We start from the raw sequence: 15,507 nt of genomic DNA on the forward strand, positions 1-15,507 counted from the left end.
TTCAGATGCTTTCACGCCCCCCAAGGGGGTCGCACCCCCCAGGTTGGGAACCACTACTCTATAACATTCTAGTGATTCATGTCATTCACTGCCTTTGAATGGTATCAATATTTTAGTAATTTGATGGAAATCTCACCATAAACATATGTATAGGATTAAGTTGTGATGCTTATTCGAAATTACGCACTGTATTTGGTTCTGTTTATGCAGATCTTGGAAATTCGCCTTCTTCTGGGAGACGCGAGACAGCCGAGACTTATTACGACAGAAAATTCGTCCTTGAGGTTTGACAGTTAGTAAGTCTATGTTTCAATGTCTTTTGTATACCAATCTATGACAACAGGGGGTTAGTGACGACACGCAAGACGATGAAATAAAAATCCTTGCGGAATTATGCACAGGAGATGAACTTGCACCGAAGTCTGTCGTGAAGCATCCTTCTGGCGTATTTTTGATTGAATTCGATGAACAATTTGGTAAGTGCAACACTTTGGCTTTCATTGGAATTAGTCTACTATCGAGAGAAAAATGAGTCTGATCCAGTAAACATTTGCCGAACTCTTCCTAATGCAGTGGTTCTTAAATTATGGTTCGCGACCCAAACATAGGTCGCGAAGGGTATAATTTTGGGTCGCGACGGTACCAGAGCGGTCTTTTAACACGTATGTAATATTATTTGAGGTCATTGCAACAACAAAAATATCTTCGCTTTTCGCACGCTTTACTGTAGCTGGTTTGAGCATATCAGAGGTTACTGAGTTTGGTACCACGGCCAATAAGCGAGACACGCTGAGAAGTCGCCACCACAACATGACTTGATCATGAAAATGTGCCGACCTTTGTATTAAACAAATTGGTTTGAATTCATGATAAGATTTTTTCAACATTGGTTACTCTGGAAAACACCGTCGGAGACCTGGGACGCTTTAGTGTAGAGTTGTACAACGAGCGGTTGCTGGTTTATGTGGCCAAAACCCGTCCACGCTTGGACATATGAATATATGGCGTTGGGCCAACATACGGCTGGGCAAAGTGCGGTGCTAAAAAGTTCGGTGGCGATAATTGACCGTCCTTGGTTGGCCAAACCCTCCGTTATTGATATAATTGGTCGGCACCCAAATGCATTCATTTTGGTGTGTGTTGCTTGGGTCACGAGATACCACTAAAAGTCAGATTTTGGTCGCGGTCTTAAAAGTATTAGAACCACTGTCCTAATGCATGCTGTAACAAGACTAGAAAATACTTTTTTGTGTGTCTGTTGTGATCGATACACTTGATTACATCATAAACTTGTGTATTTCCAAGCAAGGAAAGGTACAAAGGAATAGTGATAAAAATAGTGATCGGAGTAACATGATGTCTTCTAAAAGCTTGGAATCAGCTATAAATTGTTATGACTATGTGGAAAACCCCGATTTTTTATCATTTATTTACAACTAAATGTCTATATCGGTTGAGACATGGATCGTAGCATTGTATTATCGCAACGAACAACGCATTCATATTCGCAACTTATTCACTATAAGCTTTTCAACTGACCCTCGTCGGTAGTGGCCGTCAGTATAAACACGGAGATTGCAATTCGAAATGTATAGATGAAATAGGTAGTGTGACGTAAGAATGGTATAACAACAACAACGAGAGATTTCACAAAACGAAAGCGTTAAGCAAAAATGCAGTTAGTGCAATACAAATAAGCTATAATATATAGCCAGAGATGCAACACTAATGAAATACACGGAGAGAATAGAGTCGGTCCTTTTGCCGACAAAGAATCGGTCGCTCAAGTTTTATTATAGTCAATTCGAGAACCTGTAAATGGAACACACTGCGTCCACGAGCAAGAATTGAAAATCTGTTATTTCATTAGTGTTGCGTCTCTGGCTATATATTATAGCTTATTTGTATTGCACTAACTGCATTTTTGCTTAACGCTTTCGTTTTGTGAAATCTCTCGTTGTTGTTGTTATACCATTCTTACGTCACACTACCTATTTCATCTATACATTTCGAATTGCAATCTCTGTATTATACTGACAGCCACTTCCGACGAGGGTCAGTTGAAAAGCTTATAGTGAATAAATTGCGAATATGAATGTGTTGTTCATGCAATATTCAAATTCTGTATCACAAGGAACCTATTTAAATACATTGTAATATCCCACAATAACCTCAGAATGTATGCATTTCCATAGCATAATGGAGCTACTGAGTGATTGTGTGATTGATTAATTCTCACCTCTAGGGAGACAAGAATTTTTGAATTAAAATGTATCCCACTTCATGAATAGAATTATGTTATTTTTCATGACCTGCCAAGTGCCAAACCATTTTAGAATTTTTACTGTTATTTTTATTTGTATTATTGGTCATAACCGTGTTGAGTAATGTAGATAGCATTTCCGATATTAATCAGATGTATTTGTAAAATAAAACAAAATGTTGTTCAAGTAGCTCTGAACTAAATTGTGTTTGAAACCTGTTTGGAGTATATATGACCTCCTGTCTACTTCATCTTGAGTAGAATTTGACTCAAATACTTGAATTTCTACTTCAGTTCAACTATAGAAATATCTAGGCTCTGACTCCTCATTAATTAAAGTTTTGAGTATTATTTAGTATTGCATTTCAGATGAAGCGCATGGTCCTGAATTCATGGAAAAGGTCTCGAAACGCTGCCTCAGGAATAATACGATCAAAGTGAATATTTTTAGTGTGACTTCAACTGCTGATTCTAAAAGATATCAATACCTCAAACTCTGTTGGAATTACCATCCAAATCCTGCCATGAATTGAGACAACTTGTTGGAACAGAACAAGAATGCTTCGTATTTGACTGAAATCTCACAATAGATTCACTCACAGTAAAATGGGTAGTCTGAATATATGCATGCTGCATGCACACAATATAGATCTGGAGTTGGAGTTGTCCTGGTCTGGAGTTGATTAGCACGATAATATCTGACTGCTGATATCTGCAATGCCGCAACATGCTTCAGGGAAATAGTCACAATGCCTCAGTGATTTGATACACTCTAGCTGTTGCTCGTGGCTCTTTATCACCTGTTCATTTTTTCTAATGCCTTCTAGGCTAAATACGAACAGCCTCTTCGATATAAATATTTTTTCATTGAGTGTGCTGCCCCTTCTTAACACTTCTATTTTGCTAGTATATTTGTTTGCCAAGACGGGAGATTGATTGATGAACTTCATAAATCATTTTGATTTTCTAACATATTTTCCTTGTCTTGTAATTGTCGTAGGATTTTGACTCAACTAAAGTGATCATAAAATGGATGTGAATCATAAGAAAAAGTGATCACCTCTCAAAATCTCGTTCGATGAGCTTCTTGACTCATCAAAGCCAATTGTGTAAATGACAGTAACCGTTTGATTGCAACTGTTTCCAGGTGTCGAGACTCCTACGCAGTCACTGTATCAAACTTTCGAACGTTGCACTTGTTACTTCTGACCAGCTAATCAAAGACACGTTTGGAGATGAAAAGTTCGGGCATTTGGGACCCATAACAGAAGTGAAACGATTACACAATGGCACTGTATTTGTGACCTTTGAAAATTTCGAAGGTAGGTATATACATGGGCTTCGATTTCAAAACATATAATTCGTTGATTAGTCTGAATCTGAGTGAGAATCCTTCTTAGGTGCAAAACTGTAATGATGACATGTTGAATATCAGTACGAGCTGTTTATCCTTGTTTCATTTAGAAGTATTTGAATCACCATTTATTCGGTTTTTCAATCCTGGTGTGAGTAAGCAAAACATTTTTAGTGAAACTTACAAATGTCCTATTAGTTTTCTATGTTTATCTGCGTGTCGTCTGTCGTTAAATTGCTTTGGTATTATATCGCTGAATGCTTCAAAGTTTCATGTTGTCATTGATACGACAGAAATTACATTGGCCTCAATAAAAATTTATATGTCAATATTTTCAATATTAACCCTTTCTAATCGGCCGGCCTACTGACCAAAATTTTGCTGCATCCACAAATAAGACGATACAATGTCATCCATATGGTTTAAATCGACGCCCAATATATTGCCGTAAACCTGAAGTAGCCGCCTAGCGGTCTGAGATACTCTTACGGCTCAGACGCCAGAGGGAATAGCGGTGTGCGAGAAAATGTTCTCGATTTCGTGAAAATAAAATACAATTTTGTTCTTCTATATCTCCTGACGTCATACTTAGGCCCTCTCTTGGTATATGACCACCTTATTGCGTTTCGCATGAATCTCTACGTTCCAACGAGACATAACACGCTACTATAGCGCTTCATAGCCCAGCGCTACGATCTTGGAAAGGTAGACATGTGATAAGCACGAATCACGCGACCGCCACCGATGAGTAATCGATTACGTAATCGCGTAATCTCGCGGAAGGCAATTCACTTCCAATTTTACATAACATAGTAACTATTTTATATATCTCCATGCTATTGAAGTGGTATCAACCCCAGTGGCTTGTTATATGTAACTTGCAACTGCATAATGGATTCGTAAGTATACACATATTGGCTTATTCGACACTGCCTAGTGCCCATATACGCTCGAGAAGTCATTTCATGTGATACATTATTGCTTTATTTCACATCAATTTGAACTGTATTCTACACGACTAATGTTCCATGTATGATCAACAGTAGTCATAGAAGCCAACAGTAACTTCGTGTGCCATCTAACCCGATATATAACTGCCTCTATATGATGTTGTTATTACGGGCTCTGGTACCAAAATAGCCTAACTCTCACGCTTATTTGTGTAGTGTTAGGGCTGGTGTCGGCTTTGTTATACAATACTAAACCCCATGATAGGGATATTGATGAATATGTCAGGATAATGGCCAACCATATGTACAATTTGCAATTGCCTGAAGCAATTGTACATCTGTTTGAAGCTGCAACGAGTCGGATGAACTTACGCAGCCATGATTTTCACGTAATAAGGTATTGCTTTCTTTCACGTCGATTTGAAACATCTCTACGTGCTAATCTTCGATATAAGGACTTTCATTGAATAGTATGACAACAACAAGTCATAGAAGATAACTGTATTGGTTATATGACGTCTAGAACGGAAGATACAATGGTTTATATTCCAGGCGTTCATTCACGCGAACATAATTACAAATTCAATTTTGCGGGAAACGTTTTTGCGTGTTCACCTGTTCAATCTGCATTTCAAGAGGATATAAATTGATATAATAGGTTGTACATGGTCTTATGTCTGCGTATTCATAATAACTATCCATATAAATCGATTGTTACAGTTTAGAAAGTAATGCAGGTCGAGCTATCTTAGAATAAATAACGACTCCTCCGTGTTAAACAATCGCGGTCCAGTATACTGGGCCGCCGGTCGCAAAGGGTTAATCTCATTTTTCAATCATTTTGAATCTCCTTAGTGTGCCGATGACCTATGATAAGAGGTAGCCGAATAAGTTTACGAGTTATAATAAATGTATTTTCCGATGTAGCCTATGTTGTTATAAAAGCAATCTTCAAGCTCTGTATCATTAACCAGCTACCAGTATTATTTTTTGTGTGCAGATGCAGAACGAATCTGTGATTGGTTCAACCGCTCTCAGGATCAAACTCTTATAATTCATGAAATTGATGTTGATGTAGAACTCTACCATCATTCTTTATCAAAAGAGTACGAGGGAGGTGAAGCAAATGGTAGGATTTTGGTTTGTAGTATATTTGTACCACCACTGGTGGGTGTAATGGAGATTAGAACAGGGCTTTTCATCAGAGATTATCAACTTCTGTTTGATAATTTACATGGGTTTTAAGTGATAGGTGGTTTGCATATTGCCAATTAGTGCAATCCTAATTGGCAACCTATGTTTTAAGAAAACTCAATATCCTGGAAATTTTAATCAAGTTTCAGTTTTCTGAAATGTTTACACTGTAAGGCGTGCAGTTTTGCACCTTATTAATTATTAATGTCTTATAATGACTATCATAAGGGTATAAGTACTGATGATTTCGGATGCATTAGTCATTAAAATAATCCAAATCCTTAGTGATAAATAGAATCACCTTTATGTCTCAATGCAGTTTAAACCCTGTGTGTTGTGACAAGATATGTGTCCCAAATTCTCCCTACTCTATATTCATTTTTCACATTTATGAGTGTGTCAATGCCAACTTTATTGGGTTATTTGAAATTCGATCCTCACAATGTCGAGTTGAGATAGGAAACTATTCGGTTCAATAATTTACTCACATAAGCCATCATTGAATAATCCTGCTAAGGATCTCCAACTAAACACTGGACTAGCATACATAGACTCAATTTGCTCACAATATTGACAAAGGGAGGGATTGTTTCACTTTAAACTTAGCAAATACTCTATTGACAGATTTGTTTGCTCTGTACAGCTGTACTGTACAATGTGCATGATGAGTCATGAAAATATATGCAAACAAATTGTAATTGCCTTTTCCCTTTTAAAATTAACACCTGCGGCCATTGTTTTATGATAGGTTAGATAAATGCATTACGCACAATCTTATGTAGATATAAGTAGCCCTTGTTCCTCTCAAAACTACTGCAGAACATTATTGATTTATCATTTCCGTTTATTTGTAATCTCTATGATTAGCAATCCAATATGCACATATGGGAAATCATCTCATGTGATTCGGTATGTAAACATATCAACAGACTTCAAATATATGTTTAATACAATGAGTTAGTGAAATTCTGAATTTTACCCAACAGAGACTACATCCCTGTTATTTTTTTATCGAAATATAGATAAACGAACAAACCGTGTACATCGACATGTGCAAAAAGGTGAAATGAGATGGAACATGCCAGCATCTTATTGAAGATGATGCGCTGACTTACCATATATCAATCAAAAATAACCAGATTTGGTAATTTCGTAGTATAGCAGTCTTGGAAAATTTTTCCTCATTAGGACTGTCTTATCACATCGATTTCAAGTTACACATCTAATAAACTGTGCTATTGCAGATGAATATAGACCACCGCCGGTCCCCGTGGAACGATCAAATGAGATCAAGTTCAAACCTATATGCAACAAGAAGGTGTTTACTTTTCTGAAAAGCAACAAATATTTCGCGGAGGCTTTGAAGAAAAAACTTGAATCCGTTGCAGTGAAGTCTGTAGAACTTAGCACCGATGACGAGAACCGACAAATTATCAAGCTTGTTCCTGATAATGTGAGCTGTAATCCTATTTTTATTGGAAGACAGTGTTAGTTTTGATACATGTGACCTACACACATTACTGTCACTTCATATCTTTTGATGAGTTCTGCTTTCATGCGAGTCAAAGCTTTGAATTTTGGAGCATCTTGAAACCAGTCTTGAATTCTAATAAGAAGTAAATGCATTCAAAATACCTCCGTTACATGGAAAATAAAACTGTTAGGCTGTGCATTTTGAGTATATGCTCAGGCTACAATGTTGATTGATTGTTTTAGTGAATGAGGGATTAGAAATTCGAGATCTCTACATCAGGCTAAACAGTGAAGGTGGGGCAAAGAATTAGAGACATCAGCATGGAAAAGATGTCCAGCAAGATATATTAATCAAAGACCAATATGAAAAAGCAGTACCGATACGGCATGGAGAGCCAGGTAGAAGGAGTGTTTTTGACGGCTAATGTATGAGAATATTCCATGGGAAGATCGAAGCTAAATTAAGATGTTAGTAGCGGTACAGTCGGAAGTATTTGTAAGGAACTAGGCAGATTTGCAGTGAGAAAATCTAGGGCAACAAACATAGGTATATCGGTACTGGTCCAGAAGTAGGTGCCAACCTGTCTGGAGATGCCGAAAGAAATATAATCTTCAAAGAGTAGGCTATGTGAACTCAACTTCTTTGACCTATACAAACTTGATCAAAAACTGATGTTGTCATAGCCATTGTTCTCTGCGGTGGCACTATGTTTGCAATTTGTGTGCCTACGTCTAAAGTTGTAAAATTTTAGGAGGATTATGATGAAAACGATCTCATCGGGAAATGTAAGATCGAATTTGAAACATTCGCGGCAACTTTCGTTACAAGATCCAAGAGCTTCAAGAAAAAGAAATTGACTAAAGCGAGATCGCTGAATATTCACCCACTGTTGGAAAATGCGCCAGCCAATGAGAGCAAAGAACTCTCCATCAGGTTAATTTTGATTTTCATTATCCCGTCTAAAAAGTAGATTGCTTTGAATATAGGCCAAAAGTTTTGCAGAATGTAGAGGCGTTATTGTTTATAAATGCACACTTTATAATGTATATGGAGGAACGGTTCTTTACTTGTGACCAGTAGTCACATAGTAGTCACAACATGATACACACAGGATGTATACTATATCCAACACTATGTAGTGGCTACAAGAATTTTGCAATTTGAAATATAGCTAATGGGCATTAAATAGGGAAACAGATAGGTATATCAAGGTAGTGATAAATCGGTTAAGAGCCCTGGCTTTAGGATGCGGCATTGGCCATGAAGTAGTGCGTAATAGATACCAAAATGTATGGTATGCGTGTTGATCACATATTTTGACATATGGCCCACTGCATGCGAAAGGTCGCTCCTTCACTAGTTTGATATGCAACTCTCATTGAATAACAGATGGCAGGACAATGCTGTTGAGATAACGGGATTGAAGGATGCTGTCGAGTCTACTTTGCAGAATATCGAAACATGTATAGAATTGAAAACCGTGGAAATTCCGATAGATGAAGATGAATTCAGGTATTGTTTTGTTACTGATGTTACATTGATAGATGTTGCTTACTATATTATAAAATCGTAATTAGTGCAAAATGTGTGTGTTGTATCACAATAATCACATGTGTCTGGTGTTATTCACACCAAGTTATGTGGTTGATAAACACTGTCGATATTTTCCTCATGCTAGTTGCCGTTTTGTTTTCAGGACACTTACACTGTGTGGCATTCTAGAGGATGTGAAGCAGGATTTCAGGCATGCCTCTTTCGAGTTTTCTGGTGACAAAAACGTGCTGACTGTGATTGCACCTGACGCAGACTTGCTGACAATACAGAAAAACATATTGAAAAATGTGCGTATTCCTTCTGAAATTAGCCCTGGTTCAAAATAGTGAGGTTTGCGTACCACCGATTGCTAATTGCAAACCTTCATGTTGAGCAAATGGAAAATTTCTTGCTTAATCCACCACATATTTCTATGGAAAGTTAAAATTTTTACCAAAAAATGCTACAACATGAATAATTTATCAAGGCAGTAAATGTTGAACCGCTCCATTATAACCATCCAACAGCGACGTTGCGTTTTCACTCTAGTCACCATTAGTAACAATTCTGAGACATTAACACCAAATCCCAACAAGTTGGAAAGTTCACACTTTCGCTGTTCATAGTTTACATGGAGAATGGACCGAAAGGTAGTTATACACAAAGGCTAAAGTGGGTATGCCTAATCGAAGTATAGAGGAGTGCCCAAAGATGTAATGCGAATATAAGTCAGTGGCAATGCTATTCAACTTCTTACTCAAAAAGTTCGCAGCATCACAAAGCCATTTAGTCTATTTAATATCCATCAAATGTGCTCTGTCATAGTTTTTTAGTTGCGGTCATGAATTCTTTTGTTACGCACTCTCTTTAATTTGGTACATTGATTCAGGAAGGAAAAATTAGATAGTTGATACCTCAAATGCCAAGAGTCTCTTGTCTTCATCACAACGCCTAAGCAGGGCCAATGCCGCATGACAACGAAAACGAAGGGAGCATAGAAATAAAACATTGTTGCTACCGTTTTAGTGGATTAAAACTGTATTCAATTGATTAATCACTGTGATTTGCCGATTCCGTTGTTCGCCGATAAAGTTGTTTGCCATAATCTTTATTATTATTATGTCTAATTTGTACGATTAATCAGGCATTGCGCAAAAAGATTTAGGTGTGGGTCTAGAGGTAACATTTCGCAGGATTTGACTGGTTCGGCCCACTACATATCAAAGGGTTTGAATCCAGCCCATAAACTATTTTGAATATGACACCTCTGTACTAATCTTTTAACTGACTGAAGATTTTTATGTTGTGGGCTTATGTCCTAACTATAAGGATTTTTATGACAATGCTTTTGTCGGGATCGGTAAGCTAAGAACTTGTGCAGATTCTATATACATTGTACATGTGACGTATTTATGTCGACTGAATGTAATAGCCCTGTATTGATTTCTTACCGCTATTAAGTCGCAGGAACTGTTTTTGTATCCTGGTGGCAATTTGAATGAACTTTCGAAAAAAGTTGTTCGAAAATGTCTATCGTATTTCATTGGTCAGAGCATCAAGGAAAGAAAAATAACAGCATTGAACGAATCTGTTCGACGCTATCTCATCGAGACTACTGCCACCAATCGGGCGAAAATACAGGATGAAATGCTTGCCCAGGATATTAAAGGTATGTGAAATTTGACTTAGCCTTAGATTGTTTGTTACTGTTAAGATATTTTTGTACTGGATAAGTAATATTGCCCATAACTGAATGGAAGCGTCTTGGAATAGTGTTTGCTGTACAATATGAATTGAACTCTTTCATATTTGTTGGAGCAAGGCAAATTTCAAAAATTGAAATTCTCAACCTATATTATGATTGTGAATTTTATCAGCGGGATCATTGTAACTCAATGCAATAAAATGCGTGCAATAAAATCTGGCTATGTGTATTTTCCAGGATTGCACCACCCAATATCTTTGTAGGTTCAGGTAAATTCAAGGAAAGCTGTTAGACTTTTACTAAGAGCTATCATTAGTAGATATGAAAAATTGGCGCTGAAATAAGCAAGGAGCTTACTATAGTAGAATATGAATTTGGTCATCAACTGATATAACAATTAAGAAATGTTTAAAGAAATCGGGGTGTGCTATGCTCTTCAAGAGCTTGTCCTTATTTGGTATTCTCAGATCGCATGAAGTAAAATCCTCTTGAATGTCGCGTTTGATGATAGTCAATAGATAGCTACAGTGAACCATTTAACCATGAAGTCGAATATGCCAGTAAGAACAATAGCATGATTTTTCTGCAGCCGAGTTTGTACCTCACGATGACGAGGTGTTGATAAAATCAAGAAGTGAGGACGACCATGGCAAAGCAGCTGATGTCATTAGAACCATGACCTGGGTGGCAAATTTCGATGTTTCTGGGCCCAAAGCAGATGTAATCGGAACGGAAGTATGGAATAACTTTGTGGAGGAAATAGCCAAAGAAAATTATGCCATCTATGAAAAGGTAGCACTTACGTATCATTGCAGTTTTGTAAGATCCAAAGCTGACGCGGAGAGGCAAAACTGAAATACATGTCCAATCTGGATACTGTTACACACATGAAAGTTATGACGTTAATATGTCCTGTTGAAATACTAATGCGATCAATTATATGTATAAGTAAGTAATCAAGTAGGAAGCTATATGAAGAGGTTGAAACGTCATCACGAATTTCCAAATGCGTTTTGTTGGTACCGAATGAATGAATGAAGTGTTGAAAATATGTACCATTTCTAATCTAAGGCGATGATTCACTCATCAAATTTCTGCGGACTGTTCTGGAATATGATTTCCGTTTGACCAAACTTTTAAGTAATATGTCTGCTTTATGATCTGGGGTCGTTTATTTTAATTATCTTTGCGTGTTCGGTCGATAAATGAGATGTAATTTTTATCCAGGACGGAAAGTCCGTCGATATCGTTGGATTTAGGGATGCTGACTCTGATGAAATCCGGACTAAATTCAAGACATTCCTTGAAAGTCATGCGGTCAGGAATGCCACTGTCAGGCTGACTCTCTGTCAAGCTAAATTTGTGATGGACTATTGCAAAAACTTTAATGCCGATAGCCCGAAACGCAAAGCTCTGAAAGGCATCAGACGACCACCCAAACCTGGTGGGATTTTGCATCTTGAGGGAACACAAAAGAGCATTCAAGAAGGTATTGTATTAATTCTGAGAATCCGTAGTTATCAAACAGGTAACTCATTAGCAGGCGTTTTCAGTGTCCATATCCATATCATTTTAAGCAACAGTCAACTAGGTGGTTTATTCACAGCATATGGGTGGTGGCCTAAAGTCATACCATAATAGCTTGAACAGTTTCAGTGTAAAAAAGGCAGAATAAAACAAAGGTTTGTAACTGATAACAGTTCAATTTCCTTTCATCCCTAGATCACTAGTTTTTGACCATTATGGCTAAAAACAGACCCCTGATGAAGAAAATGATTGGATAGAGAATAGGTATATGCCTATAACCCTCCATGGCTTCAAAATGGTTGAAGAGCTGATGGCGATTTTGGCGGGGGCAACTATTTGTATTTATTCAATGCTTAGTAAAGAAAACTCCGGAATGATTGTGGGAACACATAATTTCAGGATCCCATATCCGGAGTGCATCCGATTGCGTCAATGTTTGTACTGCAAATGGCTAATTCCAATCCCTACAGCCGGGCTTGGGAAGACTTGCTTTGATGAAAACAAAACATTGAAATTGTGAAATGATTTGATGAAGAAATATTCAATAAAATTACTTTTGCATTATTATCAAATATTTCGAGTCGGAATATCTTGAGTCGCATTGTCAGGAATCCTTGTTATTTTGTCATCAGTAGATTTCATGACGTGACTTTTTATCAATAAATATTATTTGGATCTCCATAATTTCGCATTAGAATATTTTTTCAAATACTCATACACTTCAAAAAATATGAAATTGCTTACTCCCCCTCGGTCCCATGTGTACTTTATGCTTGCTTCCCATTTCAGTAAATTTCATGTCAGACAACACCTTAGTCTTGGTAACTACGTTTATTGACAGCTCAATTGGAGATCAATCAAATCGTAGCCGGGATAGTTGTAGAAAACCACTCGCGGTCAGAACCAGGAATCAAAAACTACTATTTGGACCCATCACACAAAGGAGTGATCAAGAAGATAAGGCGTTCAAGCAACTGTTATATTGTTGCAAAGCCGCCAAAACTTACAAATCCGCCAAAACCTACAAACGCAAAAAAGCCAACCGGAAATGCTACTTCTAGCAACACTGCAATGGTACTTGAAGATATTTAATCAGCAGTTAATGACGTCAGACTTCTAGGCCTTGTCTGACTAATTTAGTTATTTCATATTGCTCATAAAGAAAGTTTAAGATATCTTGAGTCGCAATATTACACCCTGTATTAATGAATGTTATCTTTATGCAGAATGTTCCAAAGATGAGTTCTTTCACTACTCAAGTAGGAAAGTGGACTCTGACGATTTGTAAGGCTGACATCGTCGCTCATACGGTTGATGCCATTGTCAACATTATCATTCACAGCAACAAAATGACTCTTCATGCAGCTGGTGTGTCTGGAGCCATTAAAAAACACGGTATGCCTATTTCGTGACACTTGACTCCTTTTTTGCACATATTGGTTAATTCAGCTTAAGCAATGTCAGAATCCTTCACCAATAGTGATATAACTAGTAGCGTACTGTGCTTTTGATGATTTTATGATATTTCAACTAAATTTATGTCAATCGTAGCATCGAAAGGGTGTTGGTTTTGCCTATCATTTTCTATACTCACTGTTATTTACCATTCTAGATGCAATTCCATCTTCACATAAATTTTGCCATGCCGAAAGATTTCAGTGTGAAAAATAATGGATATTGCTACTGCATTCACTCATAAGTAGGGCGATTTTTTTTGACCTAAAAAACGAAAGATTTTGACCTAAAAAATCTAAATTTTGACATTTTTTGACTTTAAAAAACTAAATTTTGACCAAATTTTGACCTAACGTATGCAAATTAGGTGTTTTCCCAAAAAATGTTAGAATTTTACTACTTATCCTCATTTCTGGTTTGAATTGTCTGTCCTTACGAAGTAGTTTTCCCTCAAAAACTTGTTTGACTCAAAAACTGACGAATTTTTACATGACGGAATATTATTTTAACAAAATTTGGCCCTATGATGAATTCCAGTACATGATGTAGGCTACTATGGTGAAAATAATTAAAATGTGTTGTAGTACAACGAAAGATACTTTTCTGCATTCTCGGCAGGGATATCTAGTTCTAGATATCCCTGGGTCTCGGGTAAAAAGTGTCTGTCTTTACTAAGTAGCTTGCCAAGGATGAAGATGTGGCGAGATAGCGTAGCGGGATAATCCACAGCTACAACACCAATGGGGTTTAGGTTCTAGTCCGACCGAGGTCGACTCCAGAATTCCTACCCAAGTGTTGAAGGTTTATCTAGGTTCCTTATCTCATCCGCGTTAAGCGGTGTCTTACAAAAAGCATAGAAGTGGGCCGTGCTACAAGTCGGCAGAGTCTTGGCGGATATGGAATCGAAAATAAGGAATATCGGCCTGGTGTAAATGACCATTGTAGTCGGCAAACACCATGAATATACAAACAACAACAGCAAGAAGAATGGAGAAAGAACGTTCAACTGTAGCAGCTATTGGCTGGCAACACTGTGTTGCTTCATTCTGACAATGTTGTACATCTCAATTTTTGTAAGAACCATGCAATGCCCATGCAGTCTTGCTTCACTTAGAACAGTGGTTCCCAACCGGGGAGGAATTCCCCCCTTGGGGGGAATTTTGCAATTTTTAGGGAGGAATTCCACTTCAGAATTGTAGCGGATTTCCCAAAATGTTCATGTCCGAACTGTCATGTTGGCAACAAGTTATATCAGAGCGTTTGCTCCTTATAGCTGTTTTTTTGCTGAAAGTATGTTCAAATGCTATTTTAAATCTCTTTCTCCCATACAAGTTCGCCCTTGTTTTTTTTGAACTAGTTCAGATGTGCTGCAGTTCGCAAGACAATTTTGCAGGCCAGCGACGGCCTCTCAATCAAATATATACTAAGCGAGCAAATGTCGTGCCGAATCTATCACAACAAGGCCTCTAACAAAAGCATTTATCTTATATTTTCATGACAACATTTTCATAAAGTGACAAAATATTCCAACGTCATCGATTCAAGCCAAAGAGATCGCTAGCCTTGCTTTATTTTTAGTGAACAGCTACTCGATCGAAAAATGCATGTTAAACTTGGTGCAATGTTGCCGAAACCGAATGAGTGTCCTAAATTTCAATGAGCTCAAGCAGGAAATCTGATCACGTGTATTATATCAGGGTATATATCAGGGCTGTAACCAAGTCACGAGGCTCCGAGTCACAAGTCAATTTCACTTTCATAGTTTTGACTCGAGTCAAGTCGAGTCATTTTCAATTCACCATTGAGTCAAGTCCGACGGTCCAAGTCACCGAGCATAGGGTCGAGTCCGAGATATGGTATTATGACTCGAGTCCGAGTCCAATTCCTTGTGTTGACTGCTCAGTTTCCAGTTAAAGTCTTGTTAAAATCACTTTTTATAACTCAGTTTGGTGATATTGAATGATTTTGATTTATAATATACTAATTTTCCTCACTTTGAGCACTTTATTGTCGCATTCTCAAGTACCAGGACCAATAGACGAAATTCCAATA

General features: G+C 37.5%; 1 protein-coding gene across 2 annotated transcripts in view; it reads left to right on the forward strand.

Moving 5' to 3' along the window:
- Positions 1–15,507, forward strand: part of LOC145435853 (protein mono-ADP-ribosyltransferase PARP14-like) — a 42,948-nt gene that overhangs the window by 7,624 nt on the left and 19,817 nt on the right. Inside the window, exons 10-23 of one of the 2 annotated variants that reach the window (XM_080313120.1) lie at positions 211–284; positions 344–476; positions 2,633–2,700; positions 3,411–3,585; positions 5,568–5,696; positions 7,006–7,214; positions 7,987–8,168; positions 8,625–8,747; positions 8,932–9,076; positions 10,320–10,437; positions 11,063–11,265; positions 11,701–11,962; positions 12,842–13,074; positions 13,227–13,395. In XM_080313120.1, coding sequence (XP_080169246.1) covers positions 211–284; positions 344–476; positions 2,633–2,700; positions 3,411–3,585; positions 5,568–5,696; positions 7,006–7,214; positions 7,987–8,168; positions 8,625–8,747; positions 8,932–9,076; positions 10,320–10,437; positions 11,063–11,265; positions 11,701–11,962; positions 12,842–13,074; positions 13,227–13,395 — 2,223 coding nt within the window. The remainder of the gene's footprint in view (positions 1–210; positions 285–343; positions 477–2,632; positions 2,701–3,410; positions 3,586–5,567; positions 5,697–7,005; positions 7,215–7,986; positions 8,169–8,624; positions 8,748–8,931; positions 9,077–10,319; positions 10,438–11,062; positions 11,266–11,700; positions 11,963–12,841; positions 13,075–13,226; positions 13,396–15,507) is intronic. The other variant, XM_080313121.1, reaches the window with a different exon arrangement.

This window comes from Botryllus schlosseri, chromosome 3, assembly GCF_051294905.1.
Source record: "Botryllus schlosseri isolate E-star chromosome 3, Bs_hap1, whole genome shotgun sequence".
NCBI classification, from domain to species: Eukaryota; Metazoa; Chordata; class Ascidiacea; order Stolidobranchia; family Styelidae; genus Botryllus; species Botryllus schlosseri.